This window comes from Somniosus microcephalus, chromosome 11, assembly GCF_052327205.1.
Source record: "Somniosus microcephalus isolate GS21.2 chromosome 11, FLI_Smic_1.0, whole genome shotgun sequence".
In the NCBI taxonomy this organism is placed as follows: domain Eukaryota; kingdom Metazoa; phylum Chordata; class Chondrichthyes; order Squaliformes; family Somniosidae; genus Somniosus; species Somniosus microcephalus.
The window spans coordinates 94,003,957-94,025,015 of record NC_140997.1 but is presented as its reverse complement, the minus strand read 5'-3'; the positions used below and the strand labels follow the sequence as shown (position 1 = coordinate 94,025,015).

Sequence of the window (21,059 nt, the reverse complement as noted above, 5' to 3'; positions counted from 1 at the left end):
TCGCTGGGATTGTCTGGAGCTCCAGTCTCCCCTCGCCAGAACTGTCTGCAGTTCCAGTCTCCCCTCGCCGGGGCTGTCTGGAGCTCCAGTCTCGAACCCTGTAACTTCTGACTCGGGTCTCCCACTGAGCCCATTTTATCTGGAGCCAGCACACAAATTAAATTTCCCAACTTGCCCTGGTGGAATTCTCTACGTGTTGCAAGTCCAGCACCAGAACCAGAACCAGGAGGCTTCCTTTGCTGTTACAATGTGGCTCATGTGGAGAAAAACACACCAGCGCAGACTTGATGGGCCGAATGGCCTGTTTCAGTGCCATAGGATGCACTTATACTCTCAGCTACATGGGGGATCCTTGCTGGGGAATACAAGCGACATCGGCCCACAAACAAACCCTGGTCGAATTAGATAAACCGCGGCAATACCTTTCAAGCCGTTTTGCCTCAGCCACTTAGCAGAGGTCTTGGGCAGAAAGCTGGCGGTCTCGATACAGAGAGGCCCATCGTGATTGGGAGGCCGGGGTAGGAATAGAGCAGGAGGTACCTTGGCAACGTCAGTTGAAATCTAGACCCAGGGGAACAAAACGGGCATAAAAGAATGAAACAGCTCTAAAATGTCACCGGTACCGCGCAACCCCCCGGGTACTGCGCTCTCCAGTACCGCACACCCACCAGGTACTGCACCACCCCGGGTACTGCTCACTCCAGTACCGTACACCCACCCCCGGGTACTGCAACCCCCGGGTACTGCGCTCTCCAGTACCGCACACCCACCCCCAGGTACTGCAACCCCCGGGTACTGCGCTCTCCAGTACCGTACACCCACCCCCGGGTACTGCAACCCCCGGGTACTGCGCTCTCCAGTACCGCACACCCACCCCCAGGTACTGCAACCCTCGGGTACTGCATTCTCTAGTACTGGCCCCCCCAACCCTGGATACTGCACCCACGGATACTGTAACCCCCGGGTACTGCGCTCCCCCGGATAATGCACCCCCCAGTACCGCCCCCCCCCCCCCCGGATACTGCACCCCCCAGGTACTGCGCTCTCCAGTAACGCACACCCACCCCCGGGTACTGCAACCCCCGGGTACTGCGCTCTCCAGTACTGCGCCCCCCCCGGATAATGCACCCCCCAGTACCGCGCCCCCACCGGATACAGCACCCCCGGGTACTGCGCTCGCCAGTACTGCCTCCCCACCCCTGGATACTGCACCCCCCGGGTACTGCGCTCTCCAGTACTGCACCCCCCCGGATAATGCACCCCCCAGTACCGCGCCCCCCCCCGGATACTGCATCCCCCGGGTACTGCGCTCTCCAGTACTGCAACCCCCAGTACCATGCCCCCCCAGATACTGCACCCCCTGGGTACTGCAACCCCCGGGAACTGCGCTCTCGAGTACTGCACCCCCACCCCCTGGATACTGCAACCCCCGGGTACTGCGCTCTTCAGTACCGCACCCCCTCGGGTACTCCACCTCCCAGATACTGTACCCCCCGAGTACTGTGCTCTCCAGTACCGCACACCCCGCAGTACTGCGAGGAGGTAACAAGGAGGTTTGATGAGGGTGGCATGTTTGATGTAACCTACATGGATTTTAGCAAGGCTTTTGACATGGTCCCACTTGGCAGTTGGTCAGAAAAGTAAAAGCCCATAGGATCCAGGGGAAAGTGGTAAGTTGGATCCAAAATTGACTCAGTGGCAGGAAGCAAAGTGTAATGATCGACAAATGTTTTTGTGACTGGAAGGCTGTTTCTCAGGTGGAATTCCGCAGGGCTCAGTATTAGGTCCCTTGTTTTTTGTGGTATATATTAATGCTTTAGACTTCAATGTAGGGGGCATGATTAAGAAGTTTGCAGATGATACAAAAATTGGCCGTGTGGTTGATAGTGAGGAAGATAGTAGACTAGGAAGATATCAATGGACTGATCGGGTGAGTAGAAAGGTGGCCAATGGAATTCAATCCGGAGAAGTGTGTGGTAATACATTGGGGAGGGCTAACAGGGCAAGGGAATACACAATAAATGGTAGGATACTGAGAGGTGTAGATGAACAGAGGGACCTTGGAGTGCATGTCCACAGATCCCTGAAGGTAGCAGGACAGGTCGATAAGGTGGTTAAGAAGGAATACGGGATACTTTCCTTTATTAGCCGAGGCATAGAATACAAGAGCAGGGAGGTTATGCTTCAACTGTATAAAACACTAGTTAAGCCACAGCTAGAGTACTGCATGCAGTTCTGGTCATCACATTACAGGAAAGATGTGATTGCACTAGAGAGGGTACAGAGGAGATTTACGAGGATGTTGCCAGGACTGGAGAATTTTAGCTATGAGGAAAGATTGGATAGGCTGGGGTTATTTTCTTTGGAACAGAGGAGGCTGAGGGGAGACTTGATTGAGGTGTATAAAATTATGAGGGGCCTAGATAGAGTGGATAGGAAGGACCTATTTCCCTTAGCAGAGTGGTCAATAACCAGGGGGCACAGATTTAATGTAAATGGTTGGAGGTTTAGAGGGGATTTGAGGAGAAATGTTTTCACCCAGAGGGTGGTGAGGGTCTGGAACTCACTGCCTGAAAGGGTGGTAGAGGCAGAGACCCTCAACACATTTAAAAAGTACTTGGATATGTACCTGAAGTGCCGTAACCGACAAGGCTACAGGCCAAGTGCTGGAAAGTGGGATTAGGCTGGATCGCTCTTTTTTGGCCGGCACGGACAAGATGGGCCGAATGGCCTCCTTCTGTGCTGTAAATTTCTATGATTCTATGCGCGTGCCCAGTACTGCGCCTTCACCCCTCTCCACAACCCCCCCCCCCCCCAACGACAGCTCCGACTCCCAGCCGACATTACCTCTTCCATAATTCCGCCGAGAACGTCTCCCATCAGGCCCTGCCGTATCTCCCTGATCTTTCCCAGCACGTCACTGGCTCGCTGCAGTTCCTTCACCAAGACATCAATGTCGCTGCTCCAGCACGTCCCAGTCTGCAGCACAGAAAGACACACAGCAGATTACCAACAGTAACACTCCCCCATTGGCAGTCACACATTTCAACTCGCAATTACTCGCTGGAAGATGTTGCCTTGAGTCCCGCTCATTAAAACGGGTGTACGATTATGCTAGGAAAAACAACAACAACTTGCATTTATGTAACACCTTTAATGTAGTAAAACGTCCCAAGGCACTTCACAGGAGCGTTATAAAACAAAATTTGATACCAAGCCACAAAAGAAGATATTAGGACAGATGATCAAAATCTTGGTCAAAGTGGTAGGTTTTAAGGAGCGTCTTAAGGGAGGAGAGGTAGAGAGGCAGAGAGATTTAGGCAGGGAATTCCAGAGCTTAGGGCCCAGGCAGCTGAAGGCACGGCCGCCAATGGTGGAGCGATTAAAACCGGGGGATGTGCAAGAGGCCAGAATTGGAGCAGCGCAGAGATCTCTGAGGGTTGTGGGGCTGGAGGAGGTTAGGGAGGGAAGGGTGAAGCCAAAAGCTTTGTCTCAGTAATAGGTCAGAGTTGGTCAGACTAGAACTGCAGACTGCAATTCTCATCCTTGTGTTCAAATCCCTCCATAGCCTCGCCCTTCCCCCTTTTCTCTGTAACCTCCTCCAGCTCTACAACCCTCCGAGATCACTGCCCTCCCCCAACCACTACAATACAATACAATACAATACCAACCACTAACTCTCCACTCCTCTGACTCCAGCCTATTGCGCATCCCTCCCTTCCCTTCACGCCACCATTGGCGGCTGAATTCCTTCACCAAGACCTCAATATCGCTGCTCCAGCACAGAAGGAATTCAGCCGCCTCGGCCCCAGGTTCGAGAATTGTGTCTCTAATCCTTTCTGCCTCCTTTAAGACCATCCTTAAAACTCACCTTTTTGACCAAGCTTTCGGTCACCCCACCCAATCGCTCCTTCTTTGGCTCAATACCAGTTTTTGATCGCGCTCCTGTCCAGCGCCCCGGGACATTCTTCCATGTTAGAGGCGCTACATAAAAGCAAATCGTAGTCGAGTTCTTACCTTCAGGATTCAGGTGTAAAATTTGCTTCAATACTTTAAATTTAGAATCACAGAATGATTCAGCACAGAAGGAGGCCATTTGGCCTGTCGTGCCTGTGCCAGCTCTTTGAAAGAGCTCTTCAATTAATCCCACTCCCCTGCTCTTTTCCCATAGCCCGACAAATGTTTCCCTTTCAAGTATTTATCCAATTCTCTTTTGAAAGTTACTATTGATTCTGTTTCCACCGCACTTTCAGGCAGAGCGTTCCAGATCACAACAACTTGCTGTGTAAAAAATTTCTCCACATCTCCCCTCTGGTTCTTTTACCAATTACCTTAAATCTGTGTCCTCTGGTTACCAACCCTCCTACCACTGGAAACAGATTCTCCTTATTGACTCCATCAAAACCCCTCATGATTTTAAACATCTCCATTAAATCTTCCCTTAACCTTCTCTGCTCTAAGGGGAACAACCCCAGCTTCTCCAGTCTCTCCACACTAGAAGAATGGGCCAATTGGGCGAGGTGTTGGGAGCCAACTGGCTCCTGGGAAACTCCCGGTGATGGTCAACGACTTCAGAAGAGGCGCTGAGAAAAACGAGAAGAACAAAAAGAAAAATGAAATGTAGCAGGAGAATGATTACCTGACCGCCTGTGGAATACGAGTGGTAGCGTCCCCCCGAGGTCTCTGCCAGGGCCCTCAGTGTCGCCTGGATTCACAATGTTCAACACGTTAGAGTAAAATAACTTTGCAGACGTTAAACATGAATCTGACACTCAGCTGAATTATATTAGAGGATATCGTTCAGCTCCGATGGACGGGTCACATTGTCCGCATGCCCGATACGAGACTCCCAAAACAAGTGCTCTACTCGGAGCTCCGGCATGGCAAGAGAGCCCCAGGTGGGCAGAGGAAACGCTTCAAGGACACCCTCAAAGCCTCCTTGAAAAAGTGTAACATCCCCACCGATACCTGGGAATCCCTGGCCCAAGACCGCACAAAGTGGAGGAGAAGCATCCAGGAAGGCGCCGAACACCTCGAGTCTCTTCGCCGGGAGCAAGTGGAAGCCAAGCGCAAACAGCGGAAGGAGCGCACGTCAACCCAAGCACCCCACCCACCCGCCCCTTCAACCACCATCTGCCCCACCTGTGACAGAGACTGTAGGTCCTGCATTGGACTCATCAGTCACCTGAGAACTCATTTCTAGTGTGGGAGCAAGTCATCCTCGGTTCCGAGGGACTGCCTAAGAAGATTAGAGGATGGCGTTCTGCATGCACGGCAATAGAACCACTCCAACACATCGTCACATCTGTACTCTGTGTCCCCATTCAGTGAGTGTGGTTTCAACAGAGTGCTGCGAGTTGGGTGAGTCAGGGAGTTAGGTGAGGAGTGGAAGGAGGAGCTCCCTTGCTTCGCCTTTGTTTTTCCTAACTTTTCACCCTGTAGGAAGAGGCCGGTGTCAGAAGCAGCAGGAGAGTACAGTGAGTACTTAAACTTACTTTCGCGGGCTTTTTTTCCCCAAAGGCCGGTCAATCTCACAGACCGGCGGCGGCGTTCCAGAGCCATGCCATGATTCAAAAAGTGACGCGGGCAAGAGGAAGCAGCTGATGGGGTGTGTACTTATACTACTCTATAGTTTGACAGTTAAGGTTAATAGTTTATAAAGTTTAGAAGGTCTTAATTTTTGTGGTTATAGTTTCTAAGGTCTCTGTTGTGTAGTGGGGAGTGCTAGTAAACAAGGGCCCTTGAGTATATCATTTAATTGTAGTGTAATTTGTGGCATTGATTTGATTTAATTTAAATTAAGGGTAAGTCATGGCAGCACAGCTCAGCCCTGTGGCATGCTCCTCCTGCACTATGTGGGAAATCAGGGACACTTCCTGTGTCCCTGACGATCATGTGTGTGGGAAGTGTATCCAGCCGCAGCTACTGGCAGACCGCATTGCGGCGCTGGAGCTGGGAATGGATACATACTGGAGCATTCGCGATGCTGAGGACGTCGTGGATAGCACGTTTAATCAGTTGGTCACACCGCAGGTAAAGGCTGCACAGGCAGGAAGGGAATGGGTGACCGCCAGGCAGAGTAGTAGGCACAGGCAGGTAGTGCAGGGGTTCCCTGTGGCCATCCCCCTCTCAAACAGATATACCGCTTTGGATATTGTTGAGAGAGATGGCTTATCGGGGGAGGGCAGCAGCAGCCAACTTCCTGGCACCATGAGTGGTTCTGCTGCACAGGACGGGAGGAAAACGAGCGGGAGAGCTATAGTGATAGGGGATTCTATTGTAAGGGGAATAGGTAGGCGTTTCTGCGGCCACAAACGAGACGCCAGGATGGTATGTTGCCTCCCTGGTGCAAGGGTCAAGGATGTCTCGGAGCGGCTGCAGGGCATTCTGGAGGGGGAGGGTGAACAGCCAGTTGTCGTGGTGCATATAGGTACCAATGATATAGGTAAAAACCGGGATAAGGTCCTAAAAGCTGAATATAGGGAGTTGGAGGTAAATTAAAAAATAGGACCTCAAAGGTAGTAATCTCAGGATTGCTACCAGTGCCACGTGCTAGTCAGAGTAGAAATAGAAGGATACTTCAGATGAATACGTGGCTAGAGGAATGGTGCAAGGGGGAGGAATTCAAATTACTGGGATATTGGAATCGGTTCTGGGGGAGGTGGGACCAGTACAAACTGAACGGTTTGCACCTGGGCAGGACCAGGACCGATGTCCTAGGGGGAATGTTTGCCAGTGCTGTTGGGGAGGGTTTAAACTAAAATGGCAGGGGGTTCGGAACCTGTGCAGGGAGACAGAGGAAAGGGAAGCAAAGATAGAAGCCAAAGACAGGAAGGAGAAAAGCAAAAGTGACAGTCAGAGAAATCAAGGGTGTAAATCAAATATGGCCACAGTAAATAATAATTCTAAAAGGTCTAAGAGTGTTAAAACAACAAGCCTGAAGGCTTTGTGTCTTAATGCGAGGAGCATTCATAATAAGGTGGATGAATTAGCTGCGCAAATAGAGGTAAACGGATATGATAGAATTGGGATTACGGAGAAATGGCTCTAGGGTGACCAAGGCTGGGAGTTCAACATCCAGGGGTATTCAATATTCAGGAAAGACAGGTAAAAAGGAAAAGGAGGTGGGGTAGCATTGCTGGTTAAAGAGGAGATTAACACAATAGTAAGGAAGGATATTAGCTCTGATGATGTGGAATCTGTATGGGTAGAGCTGAGAAATACCAAAGGGCAGAAAACGTTAGTGGGAGTTGTTTACAGACCCCCAAACAGTAATGCTGAGGTTGGGGATGGCATTAAACGGGAAATTAGAGATGCGTGCAATAAGAGCACAGCAGTTATCATGGGTGACTTTAATCTACATATAGATTGGGCTAACCAAATTAGTAACAATACTGTGGAGGAGGAATTCCTACAGTGTATACGGTATATGGTTTCCTAGACCAGTATGTCGAGGAACCAACTAGAGATCAGGCCATCTTGGACTGGGTATTATGTAATGAGAAAGGATTAATTAGCAATCTTGTTGTGCGAAGCCCCTTGGGGCGGAGCGATCATAATATGATAGAATTCTTCATTAAGATGGAGAGTGAAGTATTTGACTCAGAGACTAGAGTCCTGAATTTAAATAAAGGAAACTATGATGGTATGAGGCGTGAGTTGGCTAGGATGGATTGGGGAATGTTACTTAAAGGGTTGACGGTGAATAGGCAGTGGCAAACCTTTAAAGATCGCATGGATGAACTACAGAATTTGTTCATCCCTGTTTGGCATAAAAATAGAACAAAAAAAGTGACTCAACCGTGGCTAACAAGGGAAATTAGGGATAGCATAAGATCCAAGGAGAGGACATATAAATTGGCCAGAAAAAGCAGCAAATCTGAGGATTGGGAGCAGTTTAAAATTCAGCAAAGGAGGACAAAGGGATTAATTAAGAGGGGGGAAATAGAGTATGAGAGTAAGCTTGCAGGGAACATAAAAACTGACTGTAAAAGCTTCTATAGATATGTGAAGAGAAAAAGATTGGTGAAGTCAAGCGTAGGACCCTTGCAGTCAGAATCAGGGGAATTTATAATGGGGAACAAAGAAATGGCAGACCAATTGACATGAATCAGTCATTCATGAAAGAAAGAATTATGAAATAATACTGAGCGGCCTACGGGTGGCGTTGTCCAGGGAGAGTATAAATATCGGGCACGGGCCCAGCTTGCGCAGGACATTCTTAACATGAGCTAGTGAAAGACACAACTAGAGCTCCATGTTGTAAAACAGTTGATTAAAGCTTTGTTTAATGCTTAGACCAAGTGCCTAGTAGTTTTCTTATGTCACCAATTAAATACATACTTTGGTTCTGTCTTCACAAAGGTGGTCACAAATAACCTCCCAGAGATGTCGGGGAACGTAGGGTCTAATGAGAGGGAGGAACTGAATGAAATCAGTATTTGTAGGGAAATGGTGTTAGGGAAATTGACGGGATTGAAGGCCGATAAATCCCCAGGGCCTGATAATCTATATCCTAGAGTGCTTAAGGAAGTGGCCCTAGAAATAGTAGATGCATTGCTGGTCATCTTCCAAAATTCTATAGACTCTGGAACAGTTCCCATGGATTGGAGGGTAGCTAATGTAATCCCACTATTTAAAAAAGGTGGGAGAGAGAAAACAGGGAATTATAGACCAGTAAGCCTGACATCGGTAGTGGGGAAAATGCTAGAGTCCATTATAAAAGATGTAATAGCAGAGCACTTGGAAAACAGTGACAGGATCGGACAAAGTCAACATGGATTTACAAAAGGTAAATCATGCTTGACTAATCTACTGAAATTTTTTTGAGGATGTAACTGGTAGAATAGATAAGGGAGAACCAGTGGATGTGGTGTATTTGGACTTTCAGAAGGCTTTCGATAAGGTCCCGCATAAGAGATTAGCGTGCAAAGTTAAAGCACATGGGATTGGGGGTAAGGTACTGACTTGGATAGAGAACTGGTTGGCAGACAGGAAGCAAAGAGTTGGAATAAACGGGTCTTTTTCCAAGTGGCAGGCAGTGACTAGTAGGATACCGCAGGGATCGGTGCTAGGACCCCAGTTATTCGCAATACATATTAATGATCTAGACGAGGAAACTAGATGTAATATCTCCAAGTTTGCAGACGACACAAAGCTGGGTGTGCTGTGAGGAGGATGCAGAGAAACTCCAGTACGATTTGGACAGGTTGGGTGATTGGGCAGATGCATGGCAGATGCAGTATAATGTGGATAAATGCGAGGTTATCCACTTTGGTGGCAAAAACAGGAAGGCAGATTATTATCTGAACGGCAATAGATTGAGAAAAGGCAAAATGCAACGAGACCTGGGTGTCCTTGTGCACCAGTCGCTGAAGGTAAGCATGCAGGTGCAGCAAGCGGTTAAGGCGGCAAATGATATGTTGGCCTTTATAGCGAGAGGATTCGAGTACATGAGCAAGGATGTCTTGCTGCAGTTGTACAGGGCCTTGGTGAGACCACACCTTGAGTACTGTGTTCAGTTTTGGTCGCCTTATCTGAGGAAGGATGTTCTTGCCATGGAGAAAGTACAGCAAAGATTCACCAGACTGATACCTGGAATGGCAGGAATGATGCATGAAGAGAGATTTGGTTGATTAAGCTTATATTCGCTGGAGTTTAGAAGAATGAGAGGGGATCTCATTGAAACTTATAAAATTCTAACACGGCTAGACAGACTAGATGCAGGAAGGATGTTCCCAATGGCGGGTGTGTCCAGAACCAGGGGGTCACCGTCTAAGGATAAGGGGTAAGCCATTTAGGACTGAGATGAGGAGGAATTTCTTCACCCAGAGAGTGGTGAACCTGTGGAATTCTGTGCCACACTGGGCAGTTGAGGCCAATTCATTAAATATACTGAAGAAGTTGTTAGATATATTTCTTAAGGCTAAAAGGGATCAAGGGATATGGGGAGAAAGCAGGGACAGGGTACTGAATTTGGATGATCAGCCATGATCTCATTAAATGGAGGAACAGGCTCGAGGGGCCGAATGGCCTACTCCTGCTCCTATCTTCTATGTTTCTATAAAACCCCAAAATTCTATTGACCTATTTTTATGTCTTTATCGACCTGCACTTGCACTTTTGATGGACGATGTATTTGAACCCCTCGGGTCTCTCTCTTCATCCACACACTTCCGTGTCTTTCCATTGGCTCTCTAACCCCATTGCTTGTTATTCCTCCTGAAATATATGGGAAGTATCAGGAATCCAACTTATTCCTCGCAAAAATAAATCCACCCAAAGAATTCAAAACTATGTCTGAGAAATATCTATGTCCAAGAGTCGAGATTGGTCAGGATTTCCTGAATTCCACCCGGATACAGCAATAACTTGGAAATGGGAATGAAGACGACTAGAACACACCAAGGGAGACAGTTTTTTTTAATTCGTTCCTGGGATGTGGGCACCGCTGGCAAGGCCAGCATTTGTTGCCCATCCCTAATTGCCCTTGAGAAGGTGGTGGTGAGCCGTCTTCTTGAACCGCTGCAGTCCATGAGGTGAAGGTACTCCCAATGCTGTTAGGGAGGGAGCTCCAGGATTTTGACCCAGCGACGATGGAGGAACGGCGATATATTTCCAAGTCAGGGTGGTGTGTGACTTGGAGGGGAAGAGGTCGCAGGTTTGGGAGGTGCTGCCGATGAAGCCTTGGTGAGTTGCTGCAGTGCATCTTGTAGCTAGTACACACTGCAGCCACGGTACGCCGGTGGTGGAGGGAGTGAATGTTTAAGGTGGTGGATGGGGTGCCAATCAAACAGGCTGCTTTGTCCTGGATGGTGTCGAGCTTCTTGTGTGTTGTTGGAGCTGCACTCATCCAGGCAAGTGGAGAGTATTCCATCAGACTCCTTACTTGTGCCTTGTAGACGGTGGAAGGCTTTGGGGAGTCAGGAGGTGAGACACTCGCCGCAGAATACCCAACCTCTGACCTGCTCTTGTAGCCACAGTATTTATGTGGCTGGTCCAGTTAAGTTTCTGGTCAATGCTGACCCCCACGATGTTGATGTTGGGGGATTTGGCAATGGTAATGCCGTTGAATGTCAAGGGGCAGTGGTTTGACGCTCTCTTGTTGGAGATAGTGATTGCCTGGCACTTGTGTGGCACGAATGTTACTTGCCACTTATCAGCCCAAGGCTAAATGTCATCCAGGTCTTGCTGCATGCGGGCATAAACTGCTTCATTATCTGAGGAGTTGCGAATGAACACTGTGCAATCATCAGCGAACATTCCCACTTCTGACCTTATGATGGAGGGAAGGTCATTGATAAAGCAGCTGAAGATGAGTTGGGCCTAGGACACTGCCCTGAGGAACTCCTGCAGCGATGTCCTGGGGCTGTGATGATTGGCCTCCAACAACCACAACCATCTTCCTTTGTGCTAGGTATGACTCCAGCCAGTGGAGAGTTTTCCCCCTGATTCCCATTGACTTCAGTTTTAGTAGGGCTCCTTGATGCCACACTCGGTCAAATGCTGCCTTGATGTCAAGGGCAGTCACTCTCACCTCACCTCTGAAATTCAGCTCCTTTGTCCATGTTTGGACCAAGGCTGTAATGAGGTCAGGAGCTGAGTGGTCCTGGCGGAACCCAAACAGAGCATCATTGAGCAGGTTATTGGTGAATAAGTGCCGCTTGATAGCACTGTCGATGACACCTTCCATCAGTTTGCTGATGATTGAGTGTAGACTCTTGGGGCGGTAATTGGTCGGATTGGATTTGTCCTGTTTTTTGTGGACAGAGCATACCTGGGCAGTTTTCCACATTGTCGGGTAGATGCCAGTTTTGTAGCTGTACTGGAACAGCTTGGCTAGAGGCGCGGCTAGTTCTGGAGCACAAGTCTTCAGCACGACAGCCGGGATGTTGTCAGGGCCCATAGCCTTTGCTGTATCCAGTGTGCTCAGCCGTTTCTTGATATCACGTTGAGTGAATTGAATTGGCTGAAGACTGGCTTCTGTGATGGTGGGGACCTCAGGAGGAGCCCGAGATGGACCATCCACTCGGCACTTCCGGCTGAAGATGGTTGCATATGCTTCAGCCTTGTCTTATGCACTCATGTGCTGGGCTCCGCCATCATTGAGAATGGGGATATTCACGGAGTCTCCTCCTCCCATTGGTTGTTTAATTGTCCACCACCATTCACGACTGGATGTGGCAGGACTGCAGAGCCTTGATCTGATCCGTTGGTTGTGGGATCGCTTAGCTCCGTCTGTAGCATGCTGCTTCCGCTTTTTAGCATGCATGTAGTGCTGTGTTGCAGCTTCCCCAGGTTGGCACCTAATTTTTAGGTATGCCTAGTGCTGCTCCTGGCATGCTCTTCTACACTCCTTATTGAACCAGGGTTGGTCCCCTGGCTTGATGGTAATGGTAGAGTGAGGGATATGCCGGGCCATGAGGTTACAGATTGTGGTAGGATACAATTCTGCTGCTGCTGATGGCCCACAGCGCCTCATGGATGCCCAGTTTTGAGCTGCTAGATCTGTTCTGACTCTATCCCATTTAGCACGGTGGTAGTGCCACACAACACGATGAGGGTGTTCAGTGTGAAGACGGGACTTCGTCTCCACAATGACTGTGCGGTGGTCACTGCTACCAATGCTGCCATGGACAGATGCATCTGCGACAGGTAGATTGGTGAGGATGAGGTCAAGTAGGTTGGTTCTCTCACCACCTGCCGCAGGTCCAGTCTGGCAGCTACGTCCTTCAGGACTTGGCCAGCTCGGTCAGTAGTGGTGCTACCGAGCTACTCTTGGTGATGGACAATGAAGTCCCCCACCCAGAGTACATTCTGTGCCCTTGCTACTCTCAGTGCTTCTTCCAAGCGGTGTTCAACATGGAGGAGTACTGATTCATCAGCTGAGGGAGGGCGGTAGGTGGTAATCAGCAGGAGGTTTCCTTGCCCATGCTTGACCTGAAGCCATGAGACTTCATGGGGTCCGGAGTCAATGTTGAGGACTCCCAGGGCCACTCCTTCCCGACTGTATACCACTGTGCCACCTCCCTTGGTGGGTCTGTCCTGCCAGTGGGACAGGACATACCCAGGAATGGTGATGGAGGAGTTCGGGACATTGGCTGAAAGGTATGATTCTGTGAGTATGACTATGTCAGGCTGTTGCTTGACTACTCTGTGAGACAGCTCTCATAATTTTGGCACCAGTCCCCAGATGTTGGTGAAAAGGACTTTGCAGGGTCGACTGGGCTGGGTGTGCCATTGCCGTGTCCGTAGTCGGTGCTGAGGTCGATGCTGGGTGGTCCGTCTGGTTTTATTCTTCTTATTGTTTCTTGTAACAGTTTGTTACAACTGAGTGGCTTGCTAGGCCATTTCAGTTAAGAGTCAACCACATTGCTGTGGGTCTGGAGTCACATATAGGCCAGACCGGGTAAGGGCGGCAGATTTCCTTCCCTGAAGGACATTAGTGAACCAGATGGGTTTTTACGACAATCCGATAGTTTCATGGTCACCATTACTGACACTAGATTTTTATTCCAGATTTAATTAATTAACTAAATTTAAATTCCCCAGCTGCCGTGGTGGGATCATTAGTCCAGGCCTCTGGGTTACTAGCCCAGTGACATTATCACTATGCTACCGTTCTCCCATTGTGGTGTCTAATAACCAAAGAGATGGCATGTAAAGGAAGCCTTGCAGCAAGGAAGACAGGAAGCCTTGCAAGTTGACGCGTCGCACAGATTATCCTCGGCGGATAATGGAGGTTCCGTGATTAAGTGCCTCGCGTCGCACGGTACCTTCCAATTGGCCACTTACGTGAGTCATGTGATTGCTGCAGTCGTAAGCGACAGTCTGGATGGGCAAACGTCTTCCCAGCAGGCACTGCTGCACATAGTCAGACAGAATCTCTGCCGCCTGATCAGGACTGAAAGGAGAAAGAAAGAAGTTGCATGTATATAGCAGCGTTCATGACCTCAGGACGTGCCAAAGCACTTTACAGCCAATGAAGTACTTTTGAAGTGTAGCCACTGTTGTAATGTAGGAAATGCGGCAGCCAATTTGCGCACAGCAAGGTCCCACAAACAGCAATGTGATAATGACAAGCTATTCTGTTTTAGCGATGTTGATTGAGGGATAAATATTGGCCAGGACACTGGGGAGAACTCCCCTGCTCTTCTTCGAAATAGTGCCACGGGATCTTTTACGTCCACCTGAGACAGCAGACAGAGCCTCGGTTTAACGCCTCATCTGACAGTGCAGCACTCCCTCAGCGCTGCACTGGGAGCGTCGGCCTGCGTTATGGGCTCAAGTCTCTGGAGTGGGACTTGAACCCACGACCTGCTGACTCAGAGATGAGAGTGGTGCCCACTGAGCCACGGCTAAAAACATCGTTCCAAATAAAGGCAGCAGCTACTTCATAAGCCAGCAACACGCACTGTCTGAACTTCTCATTCAGCTGGTTTATATCAGTAAATAAAAGCACATAATGCTTCTGTAAAGAGTTTAATGAGACACTAATATACTCTCTGCACTGCACTCAAATGAGCAGCTGCTTCTATTGTGGCATTTTCTGGCACAACACCGGATGACTGGGAGATACATATGTTGAAATGTGACTCATTCATATTCATGTGACACCACTACAAGGCTTCATTATTTCCAGGTACTGCAACAAATATATTGTACATCCTTTTGTATTACACATTAAAAAGATCAGAACATAAGAAATAGGAGCAGGAGTAGGCCATACGGCCCCTCGAGCCTGCTCCGCCATTCAATAAGATCATGGCTGATCATTGACCTCAACTCTACTTTCCCGCCCTATCCACATATCCCTTGATTCCCTTAATAGTCAAAAATCTATCGCTCTCTGTCTTGAATATATTCAACGACTGAGCCTCCACAGCCCTCTGGGGTAGAGAATTCCAAAGATTCACCACCCTCTGAGCGAAGAAATTTCTCCTCATCGGTCCTAAATGGCCGACCCCCTTATCCTGGGACTGAGACCCCTGGTTCTAGACTCTCCACCAGGGGAAACATCCTCCCTGCATCTACCCTGTAAGAATTTAATACATTTCAATGAGATCACCTCTCATTCTTCTAAACTCCAGGGAATATAGGCCCAGTCTACTCAATCTCTCCTCATAGGACATGAGCTCTCTTTGTGCTATTCCTCCTTGTGCAAGTAAATGTAACGAATCAGGCACCAGTGACGGGGAATTCTCGTGTGCCGATGCTTTCTTACCATGTTCCCAGTATAATTAGTAGAGAGTTCAGCTTCCTCACTTTTACTAGTCTGTTCATAGCCTTTAACAGGTTGCAGCTCCCACTAGGCTGGAGATCTTGAACCCATTGCCGGGCTTCATCCAGGCTGCAAAGAACAACAGGACAACCATTGCGAAAGGGGCAGGAGGTGTGAGAATGACGATATTAGATATTAACCAGGAAGTCTCTACTTCTCCTGCAGCAACAACTTGCATTTATATAGTGCCTTTAGCGTAGCAAAACCTCCCAAGGGGCTTCACAGGAAAATTTGACACCGAGCCACATACGGAGCTATCAGGACAGATCAGGTAGGTTTTAAGGAGCGTCTTAAAGGAGGAGAGAGAGGCGGAGAGGTTTAGGGAGGAAATCCCAGAGTTTAGGGCCCCGACAGCTGAAAGCACGGCCGCCAATGGTGGAGCGATTAAAATCGAGGATGCGCAAGAATTAGAGGAGAGTTGAGATCGCGGAAGGTTATAGGGCTGGAGGAGGTTAGAAAGATAGGGTAGAAACTGTTCAGTGCATATGGAAGTGCTCGGTCACCGTGACCACTTTAAAGAGAACCGTTTTACTCCTTGAATTCGGGTTGCCAACCCTCCCGGATTGTTCTGGAGTCGCCCAGAATTAAAAAGTAATCTCCCGGACACTCCTGCAAGCAACCCGGGAGAACAAACACAAGGATATTTTCTTGTCTCGTTTCCCTCCAGACAGACTCCCAACAAACAGCAGGGCCATGACTGGATACAACAACAACTTGTATTTATATAGAGCCTTTAACGTAGTAAAACGTTCCAAGGCGCTTCACAGGAGCGTTATCAAACAAAATTTGACACCGAGCCACATAAGTAGATATCAGGAGAGGTGAAGAAGTAGGTTTTAAGGAGCGTCTTAAAGGACGGGAGAGAGGCGGAGAGGTTTAGGAGGGGAATTCCAGAGCTTAGGGTCCAGGCAGCTGAAGGCACGGCCACCAATGGTGGAGCGGATACAGGCGCATGTTATATGACAACACAAGCACATGAGCAGGACTGAAAAGCCGCTTACGTGCGAATGTTAACGTCCCGTGGGGTCTCCCAGAGTGGAGTGAGGTCGCTACCGAAGGACAGGAAGTAAAGCTGCTTCCTGTAGCAGAGCTGTTCATCCAGCAGACACTGTGAATCAAGGCACGCAGGTCAATGTAACACAGCACCAGAGAGAGACAGACAATTAAAACTTTACAGATGCATCGCTCACACGCCGGGTGTCCCAAAAGCAAAATCTTTCGACATAACAGCATTCATTCCTTCAAGCAGCCATCGCACTGACCAGGAGAGCTGTCTGAAAGTCCTGCAGTCGTCCAAGTCTGCAGTTTGCGTCAGAGGAGTCAACAAGCAGACCGACCCGAGCGCCTTTCACCAGTCCAAACATCTAGCGGGACAGGAAGGCACGAGGTTAGAGCTGTCTTCAATGAATCACAATCGAGGTTGCTGATTTACGGTTTACATGGGGCCGGAAAAACGGACAATATCTCAGTAATACGATCCCCAATAAAAAACGATCAGAAATCCCATGTAATTAACACGGAAACAAACATTCAATCAGCGTGAGCCAGTGGTGCTAATTATAAAGCAGCTGCAATCGCAAAAACACTGGTAAAAATCCCTGAATTTCATAATAAATATGGAATTTGACTTATTCAGTTGCTATTAATCAGGAGTTCTGTCCATAATTTATATTGGAGATGAACTTTTAAGGGGTTACAGGAAACTCTTTGGTATCCGGCACCGGCGTGTTGCCGGTTGATCAAAAATTCCGGATGACGGCGAGGGTTATCGACCGAGGCTACTTTTAACAAAGAAAAATTAAAAAATCAAGAAATGTGCAGTATACAGTAATTGGGTACTCACCTACAGAATGTTGTGTTAAATGGATGGTGGAAGATGCTTGATTAAGTACAGTACTGCCAGTTGAGGGTAATGCAATGCAATGACTACCAGCAGCGTGGGAGACACACAGTACCCCAGTAAAATGACGGATGAGAAGAGACTACCGGCAGGGCGGGAGAGTCAGACTCCTGTTACAGGGGTATTGAAGTGTTCCGACTTCCGACAGCGCCAAGAAGCCGAGTAGTGGCAGTTTGGAGAACTACCCTCACTGACTAACTCGGCCACTGCGGGAGACTCGGACTCGGACACATTGCCGGTTATTGAGGTGTTGTTTTCGGAGTGAGATTTTGCCAGTTAATAGAGAATTCCGGATATTTAGGTGCCGTTTAAACGAGTTTCCTGTATTTTGGGAGTGTTCGCTCCAGTATACTGCCTTCTGAGACAGGAGCGCGGGTTGTAGAATCAGCCAGATAGTATTCTAGCCCTAACTCCAGACCAGGCTCTAAACGAAGGTTACTGTTTTAATCTATCACTGGTATATTACAGGAAACTCCTTTATTTAAAAAATAAAACACGTCACATGCAGGGCTCTGAGGAACGATGGGGGAGTGGGACTAATTGGCTAGCTCATTCAGAGAGCCAGCACAGGCACGATGGGCCGAATGGCCTCCTTCCGTGTTGTCTGGTTCTATTCTATGATCACAAAGCAGGAAAGCTAACCTTTCTGCTTCCTTCCATCAGCCATTCCATCCGTTGGTGGTAAAGGTCAGTCATTCTGAAATGTGTAATAAAATGGGTCAGAACGAGGACTTGAACAAACTCCACTCCGTCTTATCAGGAAGAGCAAGAAACGGAAGGCAGCACAGAATGAATAAAAGGCCATTCAGCCCATCCAAACTCACTCCTTCCACAGACCACGTACAACCGACCCAACCACAGGCTCTACTCCACCCAACTCAACCTTCCGGGTGAAGGTGTGGTGTAAATTCTCCTCGATTCCCAGAGATAATCAGGCACAACCACAGAATCGCTACCCTGCTTCACTTCTCCACTATCCAGCCCAATTATCGTCTTCTAGATACAAGGTCCCTCTTCAAAAGTGTCAAAACAGCCAGACCAGTGTTGTCCAGTACGTTAACCACTGTCCACATGTGGCCAATTGGGAATCCAGATGTGGCTAATTGCATTTCTGATTAGTGAATCAAAAGTAAGTAAGACACCATTGTTGGGCCTTCTGGTGGCAGATGTTTGTTGTGTAAATGTTCACGTGAGGTACATTGACCTGTATTGTGTGTTAAGGGGTTTTCCACTAAAATTAGTGCAAGTGGCTAAAATGGTGTCGCCGTAGCAACGCCTGTGGCCGGTCAGCAATTTCTATTGGTCGACACCGAGCTAGCTCCATGAGGGAGGAAGCTTTGCACAGAGGGTGAATTCCTGAAGCAAATGTGTTCAAACAAGGCACACTGGGTGAAGCTGTGCTCAACTGGTTCAGGGGGACAGGTCGTGTCCCTGACCAGGGACATGGTGCCGTGCGCAGACTCCTCTATTCCTACATTACAAGAGTGACTACACTTCAAAAAACTCTTCATTGGCTGTGAAGTGTTTTGGGGCGTCCTGAGGTTGTGAAAGGCACTATAGAAATGCGAGTCTTTCTTTGTCCTTAATGTTTCTCTCTCATTCCGTCCTGTCTTTCCTTCTGCCCCAGTCTCTATCTGTCCCTTGATCTTTCCTCCTCTCCAGTATCGCTGTCATCTCTCCCTCTTTCCCTCATCTCTCTCTCTGTGCCGTGTCTGTGTGACCCCCATCTGTTAACTACCTCTATTCACTTCTCTCAACCTCACCCATATCTCGGACACCATTCCCTCTGCTTCCGTGCGATCTGTTTACCCCTATTGTGTTCACAGAGCAAATATATAATAGGGGAAACAGGAAAAAGACTTACTCATAAAGTCTGGATTCAAACTTATCAACTATGTCCAACCTGAACTGCAAGTGTTTAATGTCACTCTCATCCTTTGTCCTAAAGGGAAGAGGGGAATGTAGTTAAAAAGAGCTTCAGCCAATAGAATTCCCGCTCAGTGCTGATGTTTCTGTTGGACTCACATGATGATCCTGCCTTGTGTTAGAAGGTCGTGAACTGTCAACTTTTGGCGTTCCAGGCTGTGATTGGTCAGCCACTCCTCCGAGGTCTGGTTGTCATTGGCCAGCGCCCGTTTCCCCTCTATTCTCTGTGGAGGACACGATGCAAAGCAGACATTTCAGGACGAGAAGCCACGGCCTCGCGAGCTGCCTGCAGAACTGGACTTTCAAACGGGGAAATTGGATAAATACTTGTAAAGGGAAAATTTGCAGGGCTGTGGGGAAAGAGCAGGAGGAGTGGGACTATATGATTTGCTCTTTCAAAGAGCCGGCACAGGCACGATGGGCCAAGTGGCCTCCTTCTGTGTTGTAAGATTCTATGAAATGAACAAGTACCAAAAGTCTAAGTTACTATCACAGCCTATCAAAAACTAGGAGTCACTAAATAAGTAACAAATACAAAGCGTTCGAGGCTCTTCAGTTTCCACAGAAGCTTAGCTCCTAAGTCTGGACTCCTGTGTTGTGCAAAGATCTCTGTTCAAACTTAATAATGTTTACGGGTGATACAAATTCAACACTGCTTTTCAAGTCACCGAATCTTATGATTTTTAGACGAGAAAATCTGGAAAACCTCAAAGGATAAACAAAGTCAGTGAGGTCAGATTGTGTGCGAGCTCCCGATGTGCAACCGCACCTGCTGAGCACACGGGTCAGGAACTCAAGTGCGGTGCGCGGTTCCCCAGACCCCCCACGCCGGGCAAGAATCAGCGTCAGGGACCGTATTCATCAAATTGACCCCAATTTTCAACATTTTTTTTGGTGTAGCCCTCAATCTGACCAAGTCTGCGGCGTACCAACAGTCCGCTGGTTTGATTGACATGTGTCACCAGTAATCCATCATCTGGTTCAAGGTCAGTGATAGCTAAATCTTGCCAGGGGTCTCGCTGTCTCCAACGGTCTGTCTCAGATTGTGGCCTGAAAATACAGCAACGGAATTGTTAAAAATCAGCAAATTCCACCTCGTATCACTTCACCGAGATAACGGGAAATCTTCCCTTTATGCCTCAAGTCAAAATCAAATTTAAGCATTTGAATGGTCGACTCCTGTTCCTACGCTAGGGTCTGAATGGTCTACTCCTGCACCTAGTCCAGGTTTGAATGATCTACTCCTGTTCCTGGTCCAGCGGCTGAATGGTCTATTCCTGTTCCTTCCTATTCCTAGTCCAGCGGCTGAATGGTCTACTCCTGTACCTAGTCCAGGGGCCGAATGATCTACTCCTGTACCTCGTCCAGGGGCCGAATGGTCTACCCCTGTTCCTAGTCCAGAGATTGAATGGTCTACTCCTCTTCCTAGTCCATAGATTGAATGGTCTACTCCTGTTCCTAGTCTAGGGGTTGAATCGTCTACTCCTGTTCCTAATCTAGGGGTTGAATGGTCTACTCCAGTTCCGAGTCCAGGAGCTGAATGGCCTACACCCGTTCCGAATCCAGGGGTTGAATGGTCTACTCCTGTTCCTAGTCCAGGGGTGGAATGGTCTACTCCTGTTCCTAGTCTAGCGGTTAAATGGTCTACTCATATTCCTAGTCTAGGGGTTGAATGGTCTACTCCTGTTGCTAGTCCACGGGCTGAATGGCCTACTCTGTTCCCACTCCAGGGGTTGAATGGTCTACTCCTGTTGCTAGTCCACAGGCTGAATGGCCTGCTCCTGTTCCGAGTCCAGGGGCTGAATGGCCTACTCTGTTCCCACTCCAGGGGTTGAATGGTCTACTCCTGTTCCTAGCCCACGGGCTGAATGGCCTGCTCCTGTTCCGAGTCCAGGGGCTGAATGGCCTACTCTGTTCCCACTCCAGGGGTTGAATGGTCTACTCCTGTTCCTA

The 21,059-nt window shown here is 48.6% G+C and overlaps 1 protein-coding gene across 9 annotated transcripts in view; it reads right to left on the bottom strand.

The window, feature by feature from the left end:
* Positions 1 to 21,059, bottom strand: part of vwa3a (von Willebrand factor A domain containing 3A) — a 72,754-nt gene that overhangs the window by 44,993 nt on the left and 6,702 nt on the right. For 6 of the 9 annotated variants that reach the window (XR_015079986.1, XR_015079985.1, XM_086001074.1 and 3 more), the window contains exons 3-13: positions 20,036 to 20,156; positions 19,206 to 19,330; positions 19,045 to 19,122; positions 17,823 to 17,877; positions 16,543 to 16,644; positions 16,282 to 16,388; positions 15,224 to 15,349; positions 13,795 to 13,903; positions 4,640 to 4,705; positions 2,848 to 2,979; positions 423 to 561 (exon numbers count right to left, since the gene is read on the bottom strand). Coding sequence is in view for 7 of the 9 variants with exons in the window: in XM_086001074.1 (XP_085857200.1) it covers positions 423 to 561; positions 2,848 to 2,979; positions 4,640 to 4,705; positions 13,795 to 13,903; positions 15,224 to 15,349; positions 16,282 to 16,388; positions 16,543 to 16,644; positions 17,823 to 17,877; positions 19,045 to 19,122; positions 19,206 to 19,330; positions 20,036 to 20,156 (1,160 nt within the window). In the remaining 2 variants the exon portion in view is untranslated. Of the gene's footprint in view, positions 1 to 422; positions 562 to 2,847; positions 2,980 to 4,639; positions 4,706 to 13,794; positions 13,904 to 15,223; positions 15,350 to 16,281; positions 16,389 to 16,542; positions 16,645 to 17,123; positions 17,278 to 17,822; positions 17,878 to 19,044; positions 19,123 to 19,205; positions 19,331 to 20,035; positions 20,157 to 21,059 lie in introns of those variants that run through there. The other 3 variants (XM_086001072.1, XM_086001073.1, XM_086001075.1) reach the window with 3 other exon arrangements.